The 16482-nt window shown below is 39.8% G+C and overlaps 1 protein-coding gene and 1 non-coding gene across 2 annotated transcripts in view; both read left to right on the top strand.

Moving 5' to 3' along the window:
• The first annotated feature begins 2140 nt into the window (after window positions 1–2140).
• VKORC1L1 (vitamin K epoxide reductase complex subunit 1 like 1) overlaps window positions 2141–16482 on the top strand; it is a 62196-nt gene continuing 47854 nt past the window's right edge. Inside the window, exon 1 of the mRNA XM_030300333.2 lies at window positions 2141–2358. Within this exon, the coding sequence (XP_030156193.1) occupies window positions 2165–2358 (194 nt within the window). The 5' untranslated portion in view covers window positions 2141–2164. The remainder of the gene's footprint in view (window positions 2359–16482) is intronic.
• Window positions 10841–10913, top strand: TRNAK-CUU. Its single transcript has one exon. It is a non-coding gene; the product is annotated as a tRNA-Lys (tRNA).

A 16482-nucleotide genomic window follows, 5' to 3' on the forward strand; every position in this document is an offset into this window, starting at 1 on the left:
ACTCCCAGTGATTCCCTCTCCTGGTTTCCATGTTTTTGTGTAATCCCCTCCCTTTCATTGCAGACTGGACCTAGGGACTAGCTTCTTTTTTTTTTTTTTTTTTTTTTTTTTTGCCTCCTAGCTTTATTATGATATAGTTGAAATATAACATTGTGTAAGTTTAAAGTGTACATGATTTGATCATTTCGTGATCAAATTGATTGTGAGATGTCCACCGCAATGAGGTTAGTTAATGCATCCATCACCTCACATAATTTGTGAGTATTATGTGGTGAGAACATTTAAGATTTACTCTCTTAGCAACTTTCAGGTATATAATACAGTATTATTAGCCACATTCACCATGTGGCACCTTCGATCCCCAGAACTTATTCATCTTATAATTGGAAGTTTGTACCCTTTGATCAACATCTCCCGATTTCCCCTAACCTCTAGCCCCTGCCAATCACCAATCTATCTGTTTCTGAGTTTGGCCTTTTAAGATTCTACATACATGGGAGATCATATAATATTTGTCTTTCTCTGTCTGACTTATTTCATTTACCACAATGTCCGCAAGATTCATCAGTGTTGTCTCAAATGATAGAATTTCCTTCTTTTTTATGGCCGGATAATTATTTCATGGTATATATAATACGACATTTTCTTTATCCATTCATCCCTGACGGACACTGGGGTTGTGGACTAGCTTCTAAGTAATAGAGTAAGTAAAAGTGATGGGCTGTCTCTTCTGAGATTATATTACAACAAAGACTGTGACTTCCATCTCCCTCTCTTATCCCTTGTCTTAGGGGAAGATAGCAGCTTTTTATGGAGGGGTACATGTAGCCAGGAACTAATAAAGAATCAGAGGCCTGTAAATGGCATTTGAGTGAGCCTGAAAGAGGATTCTCCAACTTTGAGATGCCTGCAGCTCTGACTCACAAGTTGAATGTGAGAGACCTTGAGCCAGAGGACCTAGCAAAGTGGTACCCACATCCCTGACCCACAGAAATTGTGAGAAAATAAGGGATTTTTGTTTTAAGCTGCTAACGTTGGGGTAATCTGTTACCAACAAGGACATTGCTTGTTACTCAAAATCACTATATAAAGCTTCTGAAATCTCTGAGAACTGAAACCAGGGAAAAGCTGGCCATCCCCAAGAATGGTGTGTTTCTTTCTTCTTAGAGACTGTGAGAATCACACATGTTCTCCTTTTAGTTGTGATCACCAGGAAGCTCAGAGCCAAATTTATGGTTCAATCTTAATAATTATGCAAGACTCTATGGCCTGCTTACCTGTGTTCTTACTCCTGGTCTTTCTTTTTATTCTGATTTGTCTTTTTCTTTTTCCTGTTTTTTTAGTTCGTTTTTATATTTTTCTATATTACATTAATTATGTTAACCCATCTCAAGTTCAACTTACAGAGAAGCAAGGCATTCATAAATAACTTTGTTGTTTTTTTCATAAATAATTTAAAAAATATTTAAGTTTGCACCTGTTGAACACGGAGGTGCTTGGAGGTTGTGGGGAATATCAGGTAATGGAAGCATGGCTCTGGAACTCCAGGCATTGGCCAGGGTTAATCTGGATTGGGTCCAAAAATATCAAATGATGACAAAAAAGGAAAAAGGGATGGCAATGATCGCCACCCCCCAGGGGGAGGGGCCAAGGGCTTACTCAGTCACACGTGAAATTTATTATTCGCTGCACCCAGTCCCCTAAAGCCCTCAGGCACCTCACCGCCCTCATGACCCCTCCCGTCCCCTCATGACCCCTCCCCTCCCCTCCCGGAGCCCCGCCCCTCTTTCCTCTGGCCACGCCCCTCCACTCTGCCCCGCCCGCCGCGCGCGCCGCGCCGCCTCTGTCTCCGCCTGCCGGCCCGGCCTCCGACGGTTGCGCGCTCCGCCCCCTCCCGCCGCGCCCGCGCGCGCCTTCCCCGCCCCGCCGGGCTCTCTCCTTTCGGGGCGGTTGGGCCGCGCGCCTGTGGGGGCGGGGCCCAGAGGAGGCGGTCGAGCCAATGGGGCGCGGCGGCGGCGGCGGTGGTGGCGGCGGCAGCGGAGGCGGTGGCGGTAGCGGCGGCGGCTGGGTCGGGCCCCGACGGGCGGCGGCGGCTGAGGTGGAGGCGGAGGGAGGCGGCGGCGGCGGCGAAGGAGGCGGCGGCGGCGGCGGCGGAGGGGGGAAGATGGCGGCGCCCGTCCTGCTGAGAGTGTCGGTGCCGCGGTGGGAGCGGGTGGCCCGGTATGCAGTGTGCGCCGCCGGGATCCTGCTCTCCATCTACGCCTACCACGTGGAGCGGGAGAAGGAGCGGGACCCCGAGCACCGGGCCCTCTGCGACCTAGGGCCCTGGGTGAAGTGCTCCGCCGCCCTTGCCTCCAGGTAGCCCGGTTGGGGGGAGCGGGCCGGGAGCGGCCGAGCGGGGTGAGGGCGGAGGCTGGGGGTGGGGAGCGCGCGGCGGGAGCTCGGGCCTGGGGGGCGGCGGGGACCGGGCCGCGGAGGGACCGACGGCGCTGCGAGCCTGGCCGGGGCCGGGGGCGGCGGCCGGGGGCTCCGGCCCGGGGGACGGCCCGAGTTCAGGCTCCCGGGGTGGAGGCGGCGGGGCCGCGAGACCGGCGAGGAGGGATGAGGTGGCAGAGTGCAGCCGGGAGGCCGGAGCGGACCGGGAGCAGTTGGGCCGGCTGGGGCCGGGCTGGGAAGGAGCGAGAGGGGTTCGCGGAGGGTGGGTCCCGGCCGGCTTGACAGATTTCCTGGTTCTCGCCGGGGAAGGCAGGTCGAGCGTGTGGGACCCTGCCGTGGGAGCGGTGAGGTCAGTGTCCATCCCTCGTCCCGGCTCGCTGCAGCCGGAGGCTGTGCGGCCGGCGTGGGCTTGGGTTGCATTTCCCACTGTCTTCTCAGTGCTAGGACAGGTGTTTCTGTGGTCAGGCCTCTTTGTACTCTATAGGGCTAATGAGAATTTGCAGACTTCTTGAGACGGTGACATTTGCAGGCAAACACGAATTTTACCCTACTCTGGAAGAAGATACCGGCACTTAACATATCTGATTTCTTGGATTCCCCCTCGTATATTTCAGTGTGCCTGAGAGGGGGAATTGGCCTGAGTTTGGGTCTAGTTTAAGCTTCATTTGAGTAAAAGGGAGTATGTCATGTGTAGTGGTAGTGTTTGGAGCATTTGGTGACTTTTAAACGTTGCTGATTAGTATAATGGGATACCCACAGAAGATTAAAAATACACGCCTTGCCTAAGTGGAGGGATTGTTTTTGTTTGTTTTTTTTTACTGATAACTTTAGGTTTTTTAAAATGTTGTAGTGATTTATCTGTTATATTTTATTTTCTGCGTTAGATTTTCCAAGGCAAGTTACTTTGGAAAAAAAGAGGAATTTACATCTTAAAGTGGCGGCTTTTTTTTTTTTTTTTAATTAGTGAGGAGGGTTCATTAAAAGTAGCAAAAGTGAAAATGATTTCAGAATTGATAGGTTACAATTTTTATAAAGACATACGTTGCTTAGTATTTGCATTTCTTAACAGTAGTCATATTTGAACAGTTTCTTCCCCTCCTGTTGATCCGTAATTGCTAGGTAGATGGTAATGTATAGCTCACTAGTTTATTTTGACCTACATATTGGTGATTACATGAAGAAGCAAGCATGGGAGTTTGTCTTGTTACTATTTACAAACTGCAGGCTGCCAGTCTTTTCCAGTTAGACAGCTCTATCTCATTTGCCCTTAAAATCCTGTTGCGTTAGTGAGAAAATAGTCATCATTATTGCTACATTAAACACAGTGCGTTTAAAATGTAGATATTAGTTAACAGTTAAAATATATCAATGTGACAAAAGCTAACATTTTTGATTGGGTATTTTGAACCAAGTTAATAGACTTAATAGACTCAGCGACTCTTTGAGAGCCACTGAGTGTATTTTATACAAACATTTTTATGTTATTTTCACTTCCATTGGAAAGGACTTTTACACTTAAAAGTAGCTTGCACCCAGAGTTAGTTGAATAAATATATAGTGAAAAGACTATCCAGCAGTATATTTTAAGTAATTTTTAAAAAGAAGAAATAAAAATAACTTTTGATATTAGGTGAGTATGGAGTTTAGGCAGAATTATTACCAGTTTTAGATTTTGCAAACACTGTAGTCTATAATAAATTTAACTGGGCCTTTTAACATGTGGGCATGGAAAGACTGCTTTATGTTACCCAAACTGTGTGGTTAAGTTCTTAAAATTGATTTTCCTTTGAGAAGGCATGTTTTGAACCATGTAATAAGTGCAGACTCTAAGTATTTTCAGTTATATGTCATTTAAGGTCCATGTTTTTGTGCTCTTTTTAAAATTTTTAATAAAGCACCATAAAGTAATATAAAAGTAAGACTAAAAATAACTGGATCCTAAAAACCGTAGTTTTAAATGTGAATTTAATACGTTGTGATTGCAACTAACTTTTAGTTACATAAAATAAGTTTGATCCTTGCTAAAGGAGGATAGGTAAGAAATAAAACGTGGCTAACAAAAGGAGTAAATAACTTATTTGCCTTATACACAATAAAATTATTTTTAAGAAATTTATCCAGTTTGATCAGCCTGTTTATAAACTGCTTACAAAAAAAAAATATATATATATATGTATGTATATGTGTATACCGTGTGTGTGTGTGTGTGTGTGTGTGTGTGTGTGTGTATTTAATGGAGGCACAGAAATTTGGAAATTAAAGTGGCTTGAGTCTGATTTATAGACCAATTTTTTTTTGTATACAGTTAGAATAAACATTGTTATAAATTTTTATTTTTTCAGAGAGACTTTAAATAAAATCAGATTATTGGAGACCTCAAGTAATTCTTTTTCTTTGACTTAATTGTTGATTGCCACTTAGTAGAGGTATTAAAAATGTGACTATTTTAGGAAAAGGAAGTCTGAGCCCAAGTTAGAATGAGTAGAATTGCAGATAAAAGATAAGGAAAGTTACCTGATGAATCCTAAAGTAAGCCCCCCCCCCCCAGTGTTAACTCATGTGACTTTGGATTGCTAAATCCCACTTTATTCTCATTTTTCAGTCCTTCAGTGTCTTAATCCAAACAGAATAGAGACTAAAGAGAGAATTTTAGGTGGGGATGTATGTGTGTTTGTAAAGTCCTCTAGTATTTAGGAAGGCATCATTGTCTTAAGGGAATAGTTTCCAGACTTTGGATTTCAAAGGAAATTATTGGGACACCTGGATAGTTCAGTTGGTTGAGCATCTGACTCTTGTTTTCATCTTGGGTCATGATCCCAGGGTCATGGGATCCAGCCCTGCGTTGGGCTCTGTGCTGAGCATGGAGCACAGCCTTAAGCCTGTGCTTAAAATTCATTCTCTCTCTGTCTCTCTCCCTCTCCCTCCCTCCCCCTCTCCTACTTCCCCTCCCCCTCCTTCCGCCCTCCCTCCCTCCCCCCCTCCCTCCCACTCTCCCTCTTCCCCTCATCCCTGAGTGTGCTCTCTTTCTCAAATAAAAATTAAGCAAAAAAAAAAAAAGAAGAAGGCACCTGGTGGCCCAGTTTGTCGGGCGTCCGACTCTTGGTTTTGGCTCTGGTCATGATCTCAAGGTTTCATGGATTCAAGCCCCACGTGGGGCTCTGCACTGGCAGGAAGGAGCCTGCTTGGGAATCTTTCTCTCTGCCTTTCTCTGCTACCCAACCCCCCCTCCCCCACCCACCCGCGCTGTCTCTCTCTCTCTCACAAAATAAATAAATAAACTTAAAAAAATTGTTTTTAAAGAAGAAATTATCCACCACCACCCCAAATTGGGTGCAGAGGAGTTACCAATTTTTGTTTTGTTTTGTTTTGTTTTTTTTGTTTTGTTTTGTTTTGTCAGGTGTAGCCAATAAAAACAGTAACATATCACTAGCTACATTCACTATCATTTTATTTTAAAAAAGGATATTTTAACTCAAATAATTTGAGAGGACAGAATTTCAGAATAAAAGACCTCTAAATTGAATCATTTAGGGGCACCTGGGTGGCTCTGTTGGTTGAGTATCCACTCTTGCTTTCAACTCAGGTCATGAACCCAGGGTCATGGGATCAAACCTTGCATCAGGCCCTGCTGAGCCTGCTTCAGATTCTCTCTCTCCCTCTGCCCCCTCCCGTACCATCTCTCTGTAAAGTAAAATGAAATAGAATTGAATCATTTAGCTTTATTAAAAAGTTTCCTTTCTTATTATTTTTCCTCATTTTTATATAAATCAGTAAAAAGTCTGTTGCAAACCTGCACCAGCCTTCCAGCCAACATTAAGTAGCCCCTGTTTTGTGCAGAGCTCAGATCCAAAGATTCTTGGTGGGCTCCTAGTTCTGCTGCTTGTTAGACTGTGACCTCAAGCTGGTCACTTACCTTCAGGGAGCCTCCATTGCTACATATGGTAAGTGGGGCTGTTAAAACCTGCTTTGCCAGAGAATGGTGGGATTAACAATGATAGGAGGAATGAATACCTGGATAGTACCTGGAATAAATTATATACTCAATTATGGCTGTTGCCATTGATTGGAGATGTTACTTTTTTTGCAGTATCTGATAATAAATGCCTTTAAGTAACGTAAGTTGTTTGTTTAAGGTATAGTCATTTGTGTATTTAAAAAAAATTTTTTTTAATGTTTATTTTTGAGAGACAGAGACAGCATGAGCGGGAGAGGGCAGAGAGAGAGAGGGAGACCCAGAATATGAAGTAGGCTCAGCACAGAGCCCGAAGCAGGGCTCGAACTCACGAGCCGTGAGATCATGACCTGAGCTGAAGTCGGACGACCGAGCCACCCAGGTGCCCCAGTCAGTTGTGTATTTTTTAAATGTAAATTATTATACTTTATTGTTCCCTCCATGCCATAGTATAAAGACTTAAAGTCCATTTAAAACAATTTCAGAAGCATGGCAAGAGAAACAATATGATATGCAGAATATTCTTTATAGGTATTTTCTGCAAGTTACATTAGACCCCCTTCTAAGAAAGGTTTTTTTTTTGTTAAGAATAATACAAGTTATCTTTAAAGATTAATAGGCTTGGCAATTCTACATTTTTAAAAGCTGTAAAATAGTATTTGAAAGCCATCAACTCCTCAAAAAGTTGCCTTCCTTTGCAAAATGTTGGTTTAGTACCTCTCTCATGACAGAAAAAAAAAGTAGTAGTGCCATCTACTTACTACCCCTTTGTTGAAATCTTCCTTTTTTTTTTTTTTTTTTTTTTTTTTTAAAGTAGGCTCTACTGCTCAACGTGGGGTTTGAACTCATGAGCCTGAGATCAAGACTCACATGCTCAGCCAGGCACCCTGAGATCTTACATTTTTAGAATAGAACCTTGAAGTTTTTGGTGCTCCTCGCTTTGTCCGCCTAGACTCAGAGGTTAAACGATTTGCCCAGGGTAACACAGTTACAGCAGATTGGGACTAGAAGCCTGGCTTCCAGAGTACTTGTTTAGAGACCCCGCCTACATTTTTTTTCAGTTAAATTCTTGTATAGATAATGCATTTGCTGCTTCAAATTCAAAGATACTAAAGCATATATGGTGAATAATCTCCTTCATAACCCCGCCACCCAAACATGCAGTTGTCCTCCATCAGCAACCGTGAAACTTTCCAGAGCTTTTTGTGCACATACAAGCATAAATATGACCATATTATTCTTCCCATTTTTATTTTATTTATTTATTTTAAAGAGAGAGAGCACAAGTGGGGTGGGGATGCAGAGAGAGAGGGAGACAGAATCCGAAGAAGGCTCCAGGCTCTGAGGTGTCAGCACAGAGCCTGATGTGAGGCTCAAGCTCATGCTCTGTGAGATCATGACCTGAGCCAAAGTCGGATGCTTAACCGACTGAGCCACCCAGGTGCCACCCCCATTTTTAAACATAAATTATCATATTATATATTCTGTGTGTACCTTACTTTTTGTTAGCATTCTTTCCATCACATATTTTAAGTGCTTATATTCACATTTGTAATGTTGTTAATAATTGCTGATATGTAAAAGAAAATTTGTTCTAGTAGTTTGTTTTGACTGATATGAACCTAATAAATAAAATATAGGTTCTTATGTTACTATTGTTTCTTGGTATGGAAATTTCAGAAGCAGTACAAACTTAGAGTGCAAGAGGAAAGGAGGCCTATCCACAAAGGGTGACCAGACTGCCATGCATTAGAGATAACTGTGAAAACTTAAGATAATACTTACTGTGTGCTAAGCAGTGTTCTAAATGCTTTACTTGTATTATTTAGTTCTCATAACAGTCCTATGAGGTGCTTTTATCACTGTTTTACAGATGAGAAAACAGGCGCACAAAATACAAATGAAACTTGATTTAGATAATACGATGGCAGAGGCCTGATTCTAACCCAGGCAATCTGTCTCAATATTAGATTGAGTGATCTAATATTGACACAGTGATGCCCATATCAGCCAAATTTTTTAAACTATGCCAACCTTGGTGCCATTTTTTTTTTAACATCTGTATGCCAAAATGCCTAGTGTTTGTATTATAGCTTTTACTTTTTTAGAGCAATTTTTTTAGAAAAGTAAGGACATTACTATGAAGGTATGGTATATAAGAAGTTGTTTCTGGAGTGGTTGCCTTCTAATCCTCAACTTGTGAAGATAAGGAGTTTGTCACACTTAGTGAACAGGTATGCAGTGGGGTGAGCTATCAGGAAGACTTAACATAATTGTCAAGGAAAGGAAGATAAAGGGCATCTAGGCACCAGAGGCGGGGAGGGGAGAAAGTTAGTTTGAATTCGTACTAGGGTGGGGTAGCCCTTTCTGAGAGAGATGTTGAGTCATGGACCTACTGTACATGGAGTCAGGAGAATTGGGCCTGGGGTGTGGTGCTGGCTAAATCACCATACAGAAGTAGGAATTTAACAGGGATTCATTTCCTTGACAATTTGGAAGACTCTAGGGAACGGTATTGGGAAAGGCAGAAAATGGTGGCCCTTTGGGGGGACTAGCAAGTGGCCATATTTGGATGTAACATAGACCCACCTGGGTTGGGAAAGGACTGGAATCTAGCGCTTGTCCCAAAAAATGCAAAACCAGGCATTCTTATAAACCATGTGTTCTTGTAAACTTGGATAAAACTTAAAAGCACTGAGCCTTGGGTTTCTCTTCTATATAGTATTTGTATTCAGTTGCACTAGATTGGTATTAGATTATCCGTTTTCAAAATTCATTCCCCAAACTCCTAGTTGTGTGGTGGTACAACAGGGATTTCATAAGCATTTGATTCACATTTTAACGTGTTAAACTTTAAAACATTATAAACATTTATGTATACTCAATTGCATAACATGCTAAATTTTTTAACACAGTAGAGACCACTGATTTATACTGCCAGGTTATCTCACAGGATAGTTATGCTAGGTGAGAAAAAGTACCAATCTTAAATAGTTGCATACTGTATGATTGCATTTATATAGCATTATTGAAATAACAAAATTATAGCAATGGAGAACAGATTAGTAATTGCCAGGGAGTTCAGAATGGGGGAAGGGATGGCTTGGTTAAGGCAGGTAGCTTGAGGGGAGCCTTGTCGGGAAGGAACAGTTCAGTATTTCAGTTGTGGTTACACGAAGCTACAAATGTGATAAAATTGCATAGAAACACACACATACACAAACATGCAGGTAGTGAAATCTCGGTAAACTCTAGATTGTACCCAGATTAGTTTCCTGGGGGTACCTGGGTGGGTCAGTAGGTTGAATGTCCAACTTTGGCTCAGGTCATGATCTTGAGGTTTGTGGGTACGGGTTCTGTGTTGGGCTCTCTGCTGTCAGCATGGAGCCCACTTTGGATCCTCTGATCCTTCCCTTTCTGCCTGTTCCCTGCTCTTTCCTCTTTCTCTCTTTCAAAAAAAAAAAAAAAAAAAACAAGATTAGTTTCCTCATTGTGATATTGTATTATAGTTATGCAAGATACTAACCAAGATATAAAGTTTGGAAAAGTGACCTGGGGACCATTCTGTGCATTTTTTGCAAATCCCTGTGATTTATAGTTATTTTGAGATAAAAAGTAAAAAAGAAGAGGGGGAAAGTAACATGTTTAGAATATTTGAGGGAAAATAAGCAAAAGGACAAAATTAAAATTATCCTAGGGCAGTTGGGTGGCTCAGTCGGTTAAGTGTCTTACTCTTGATTTTGGCTCAGGTCATGATCTCACGGTTTGGGGGATCAGCCCTGTGTTGGGCTCCATGCTGCGGGTACAGAGCCTGCTTGGGATTTTCTCTCTCTCCCTCTCTCTCTGCCTCTCCCCTGCTCACGCACTCTCTCTCTCTTAAGATAAAAAAAAAAAATTAAAATTATCCATAATACCACCATTCAGGATAACAATCCTTATAATAGAGTTTCTTGCTTTCTTTGTGTATATACTTGAATTCTAAAAAATGCTATTGATTAGAAGAATTACAGCTATATATTGGTATTTTAAAAATTCAGGCCGGTGCTTGTTTGCTCGTGTAAAATTATATCAGCAAATTCACTATTATGGAACTCTTACTGTCTTATACTATTACATGTGACTGCTTTATGCATAATATGTCATGTCATTATTATTACATATTTTAAGATTTATTATTAGAGATTTAACTTAGGAATGTTCTTCTACTTAGACTTCTGGACAGGTATAATAAAATCCTTAGATAGCATTAATGTACTATTAAAAAAATGACAAAAAAAGTCTTTATCATTTGCAACTGCTAATCTCTTTGGATCGGGCTTTTCTTGATACTGTGCAATCAAAACATAACAAGTCTGACTGCCCCAATCATCCATAATTTAGTTTGTGTTAATCAGAACACCTTCATTGTAAATGTTATAAACTTGAGCTTTTAAAATGTACTGATAAGGGGGTGCCTGGCTGGCTCAGTCAGTAGAGCATCAGACTCTTGATCTCAGGGTTGTGGGTTCAAGCCCCACGTTGGGCGTGGAGCCTATTTAAAATAAATAAAATAAAACACTTAAAAAGCTGTAAATACTTAAATAAAATACAGTGATAGAATGAAATACTACTTTAATCTGTTTCTCATTATAGATCCACATAAAATTTCATTTGGAAAAAATTCTTTTACTAAGAATTTTTAAAACCATTAGATTATAAGCTATAAAGTTGCTTTCATTATGAGCATCTATAACTTAGAGGAATTTCAAGGATGCTATTTTCACTGTTGTGTGATTATTGACCATTTTAAAAATAGTCATTGAGGAGTGTCTGGGTGGCTCAGTCGGTTAAGCGTCCGACTTTGGCTCAGGTCATGATCTCAAACTTCAGAGTTCGAGCCCCTGCATTGGGCTTTGCACTGACAGCTCAGAGCCTGGAGCCTGTATCAGATTCTGTACATCTCTCTCTGTCTCTCTCTCTCTCTGTCTCTCTGTCTCTCTGTCTCTCTCTCTCTCTCTCTCTCTGTATGTGTCCCTCCTCTGCTTGTGCATGCTCTCTCTCTCAAAAATAAAAAAAATAAATAATCATTGTATTTGAGAAGTAAAATAGTGGAAGATCCATGACAAAATATGAATTAAGGTGGAGTATACTCAACTACACTGTGTTTTATAAGTTTGATTTATTTCTGCTTGTGCATTGTGTTAAAAATTAATATCACAGACTTCTATAGAGCAAGAGTACCTGGATTGAAATCTTGGCTGTATAACTTGATCTCTCTTTTGTCTCAGTTTCCTCTTCATAAAATGAGGGTGACAGTAGTGTCTAACTCAGGATTATTGTGAATATGAAGTGTACCAATGCACCAGTTTCTGTAAACAGTATAGCACCTGACACAAAAGTAAATGCTCATAAAATGTAGCTATTGTTTTAAAACATGGTTTTTTTTTTTCTTTCATTAATCTTGTTCAGCAAAATCTGTAGCATCCCAAGGTGGTTGTTTTTTTTTTAACTTTCATATATTTTGTTTGAATTTTTTTTCATATTTAGCTCCTTTAGTTTGAATGGAATATACTTTTGTGTGTGGTGTGAGGTAGGGATCTAACTTTTTTCTAAATTGATAGACTTTTGCCTAACTCCCAATTTATTGACTTGACCATATTTGAAGTACCACAAGAATTTCCTTGTATTCTATAGGGCCTCTTTCTGGATTCTCAGCTCTGTTCTAGTGACATGTTGTCTGTGTTTCCACACATTTCCATTACTATAGTCCCCATCTGCCCTGTGGTTTTAAATAGTAATTTGACATCTGATAGGGCAAATATGCTCATTTTAAAAAATGTTTTGGCTATTCCATCTCAGATGAATTTTAGAATTTATTTTGATGAGTTCTAAAAAACATCCCAATGAGATTTTGATTAGAATTGTACTTAATGTTTAGATGAATTTGGGAGTCAACCTTTACTCAAAACTTCCCATCAAGTAACATATTGTATCTATTTCTGGAGTTACTAATCTGTTATCATTTTAACCTAGATGCCCATTGTGGTCTTGTTTTGTATGTGATTTATGTGGTGCTGTAAATTGAGAAATTTTATGATGGTATTCCTGATCATGGATCCCAGGAACAATTTTCTCTAGTCTGCAACCACTATTTTCAACTCTATAGGCTCCCCAAGGAAGAAATTTATGTTAAATATTTGTACTTACAAATGAAAAACTAAAATACTTTGCATTTATTCTTAACTAGGACTTGGGTACCAAACTCCCAAGACAAAAGAATGTAATGAGCCCAGCTGGGTTCATGTGGAAATTTTTTTTTTTTAATCCAGTTAGTCTTAAATTGTTTCAAACTAAAACAGGCTGTGATATGGACCCCTTTCATCTCCCCAATTCTCAAACATGGCTAGATTTTTCCTTTGTGATGTGAGCAAAGCCTGCTCTAACTCATTCCTATCAGTGCCCAGGGCTGTGTAACCAAAGCGCACATTTGCTTTGGCTGACTGCTGATCTGGCCTTGGCCACATGCCTCAGGCCTTTTCTGCCCAAGTAGTAGGTTTGGCCCTGGCTCTCACTTAGAGAAGAGAAACCCTCTTGAGGGCTTCTCATACCACTCTAGTCATGTAGAAGAAGCAGAAAAGTGAGCCTGTACTCGTGTGCTGAACTTTTAATGGCGATTCTACCCAGTATCACACAGACCCAATCAGTGCTCTCAAATCTGTCCTCTTCCTTTGTGAGAATCAGGGAGAAAGAACAGTGAGAAGGGCCTTGATTGCTCACTTCTAAAGATAACATAGAAACTTTCAGCCATTCTCAGAAGCATTGGTTTTTCTCTTGGGTTGTTGTCTCAAATCAACCAGAAAGAGGTGGAATAAAAACTGGCTTGTTGAGTATTGCACATAAGCCATATTCTCTCTTAAGTATGCATCAACCTGCAGTGGGTGACTTATTACTCATGAGACGTTCTCTTCCCTTGCTTAATGGTTCATGACATGTTCTTGATTTTCCTCCTACCACTTGGTTCCTTCTCAGCTTTCTTTACTGGCTTATCCTCCTGCAATTACCCATTATGTTGGTTTACCAGGAATCAGCCCTACCCTCTTGTTAGTCTTCTTTCTCTAAACAGTCATGTCCGTGTTCATGGCATCACTCACAGATGAACCTAAAATTTATATCTCTAGCCTGGAAATTTATGTCTATAGCCTCAAAATTTATATCTCTCTTTTGAACTCTAGATCTGCATATCTAATTGCCTGCTGGACATCTCTAGTTAGATGTCTCCAAAGTGCTATAAGTTTAATGTGTCCAAGATTTAATTAATATTCTTACCCTGAAAAGGCTTTTTCTGATCCCAGTGAAAGGCATCACTGCCCCAGCAGTTGTGCAAGTCAGAAACCTGGGAGTTGTCCTTGGTTGTTTCTCCACCCTCCCCTCCCCCACCAAATCCAATCAATCACCAGGTCCCATTGATTTTTTTTTTTTTAACCTTTTTTGTTCTGATTTGTAACATACATATGGAAGAGACATTGAGCTGTGCATCTTTTTTGACGTAGTAATGACAAAGCATAACCCTTGTAACCAACATCCAGGTCATCAAATAGACTATTGTCTTCAGAAAGCCCTCCCTTAACCCCCTCCTTATCAAATATACTCTTCCTCCTTCTCAAGAGTAACTAACTTCTGTCCTGACTTTTATGATACTCACTTTCTTACTTTTCTACCTGAGGTTGCATCTAAACTTGGTTTAGTTTTTCCTGCTTTTTGAACTTTGTAAACGGTTCCATTTAAATGGAACCATTTAGTTTGTATTCTTTATTCTGGCTGCTTTCACTCAACAGTATTTTGTGAAATTCATCCATGTTTTACGGAGCTAGAGTTTATGTGTCATTGCTGACTATTCTGTTATACAGATACATCACAATTAACTTATTCACTCTTTTTTTGGATGGACATTTAAGTTGTTTTCACTTTGCAGCAATTATGAATAATGCTGCTATGAACATTTTTGTGTGTCTTCGATTTTAGTTGGTAATGCCAGACTGTTTTCCAAAGTGATTGCAATAATTTAGATTCCTACCAACAATGTATGAGATTTCCTGTTGTTCTACCTGTTTGTCGGGTGTTGGAATTGTCAGTCTATTAAATTTTATTAGCCATTCTGGTATATATGTAATGGATTTTTGTGGGTTATTGAGGTGTATTTCAGTAAAATGCAAAAATTCTAAATGTACAACTTGAAAATTTTTTTATATATGCGTGTGCCACTACTCAGAAGAACATTCCTATCACCTCAGAAAGTACTCTTATGCAACTTTTCAGTCAGAAGCTGTTATTCTGACAATACTGTTTTTTAAAAAATTTTTTTATGTTTATTTATTTCTCAGACAGAGAGAGACAGAGCATGAGTGGGGGAGGGGCAGAGAGAAAGGGGGACACAGAATCAGAAGCAGGCTCCAGGCTCTGAGCTGTCAGCACAGAGCCCGACGCGGGGCTCAAACTCACAAACGTGAGATCATGACCTGAGCCAAAGTCGGTCGCTCAACCCACTGAGCTACCCAGGTGCCCCCTGACAATACTGTTTTGACTTCTATCACTGTAAATTTGCTTTTCCTATTCTTGAACTTCATGTAAAAGGACTCCTAACAGTATGCACTCTCTTGTGTCTGGCTTCTTTTGCCCAGCATAATAGCAGTTCATCCAAGTTGTTGGTTTTATCAGTTATTTTTTTATTGCTTAGTGCCATTGTATGATTTTATACACACACACACACACACACACTCAGTGTATTTTTGGGTCATAGGGTAGGTATTTAATTTTGTTAGAAACTATAGAACAGTTTCCCAAAGTGGTTGTTCTATTTAACATTCCTATTTGGTTTTAATTTGCATTTCCCTAATTACTAAAGGGGTTGAGCAGCCTTTCCTCTGTTTTTTTGTTGGCCATTTAGATATCTTCTCTTTGAAAGGCTCATTAAAGTCTTTTGCCCATTTTTCTACCTGGTGTTCGTTCTTTGTCTTATTCATTTTAAGATACATATATATATACATATTTATATGTATATATGTGTGTATGTATATACATGTGTCTATATATGTCTTTTTTCAGATAATCTGTGTTGTGTATATTCTCTTCCACTCTGTGGCTTGCTTTGCCTTTTCATTTTCTTAAAGGTATGTTTTGATTAACAGAAATTATTAGTTTTAACACAGTTAACCTTCTCCTTTATAATCAGCTTTTTGTATCTTGGTATTGAAGATATTCTCGATAAAGATATTTTCTCTTACATTTTGTCTTTCACATTTAGGTCAACAATCTATGTGGAATTTTTTTTAATTGTCTCTAGACAAAAACTGTCTCCTTTTAAGCCAGATGTGACTCTTCACTAAGTTTTTGTTTTGGAAAATAGTGATTTTTCATAAAGAATTTATTTCTGTTAATATATAATGGATTTCTTGTTATATTTTTTTAATTGAGATATGCCTTAAAATTGAGGATACCTTCTAGTCACTTCTGGCCATGTGGTAGTGGTGAAGAAGTTTTATTTATGAACATCTTAACCAGTTTATTTTACTTATTTTCCTTTCATTATAAGCACAATTCATATGCATATGCTAAAAGAGCTATTTTAATAAGCCTAAAAGAAAAATCCTCAGTCACAAGGCAGCATTATGTCAGGGTGGCAATGTCCTTTTTTTAGGGCTACATAAAATTGTACATCTTACATTGAAGGTATTTTGGAGTTGATCAAACATAATTTGTAAATTCAGTGTAATCCCAGTTAATATTTCCACAGGCTTTTAAAAACATGATTCTAAAGTTTATATGAAAGAACACAAATGGAATTTTTTATAAAATATGAAAATCAATAATTCACGAAGGAGAATTAGTACTGTGAAAGTCAGGGTTCAAGCTGAAGTGATTAAGCATGCCGGAGCAGGTAGGTTATCCCCAGAACAGAGCTGAGAGTAGTGCTGTGACCTCATTTATAGAAATGTCACAGGTAATGAAGGTGAAAACAGTGAATTCTTCAATAAGTAAGTAGTATTGTGTTAGCCATTTGAGGAAAAAGAAAGCTAGCTTGCCATCTCACTTAAAAAAAAAGAAAAGCTTTTATTGAG

The sequence above is a fragment of the Lynx canadensis genome, chromosome E3 (assembly GCF_007474595.2).
Source record: "Lynx canadensis isolate LIC74 chromosome E3, mLynCan4.pri.v2, whole genome shotgun sequence".
Classification (NCBI taxonomy): domain Eukaryota; kingdom Metazoa; phylum Chordata; class Mammalia; order Carnivora; family Felidae; genus Lynx; species Lynx canadensis.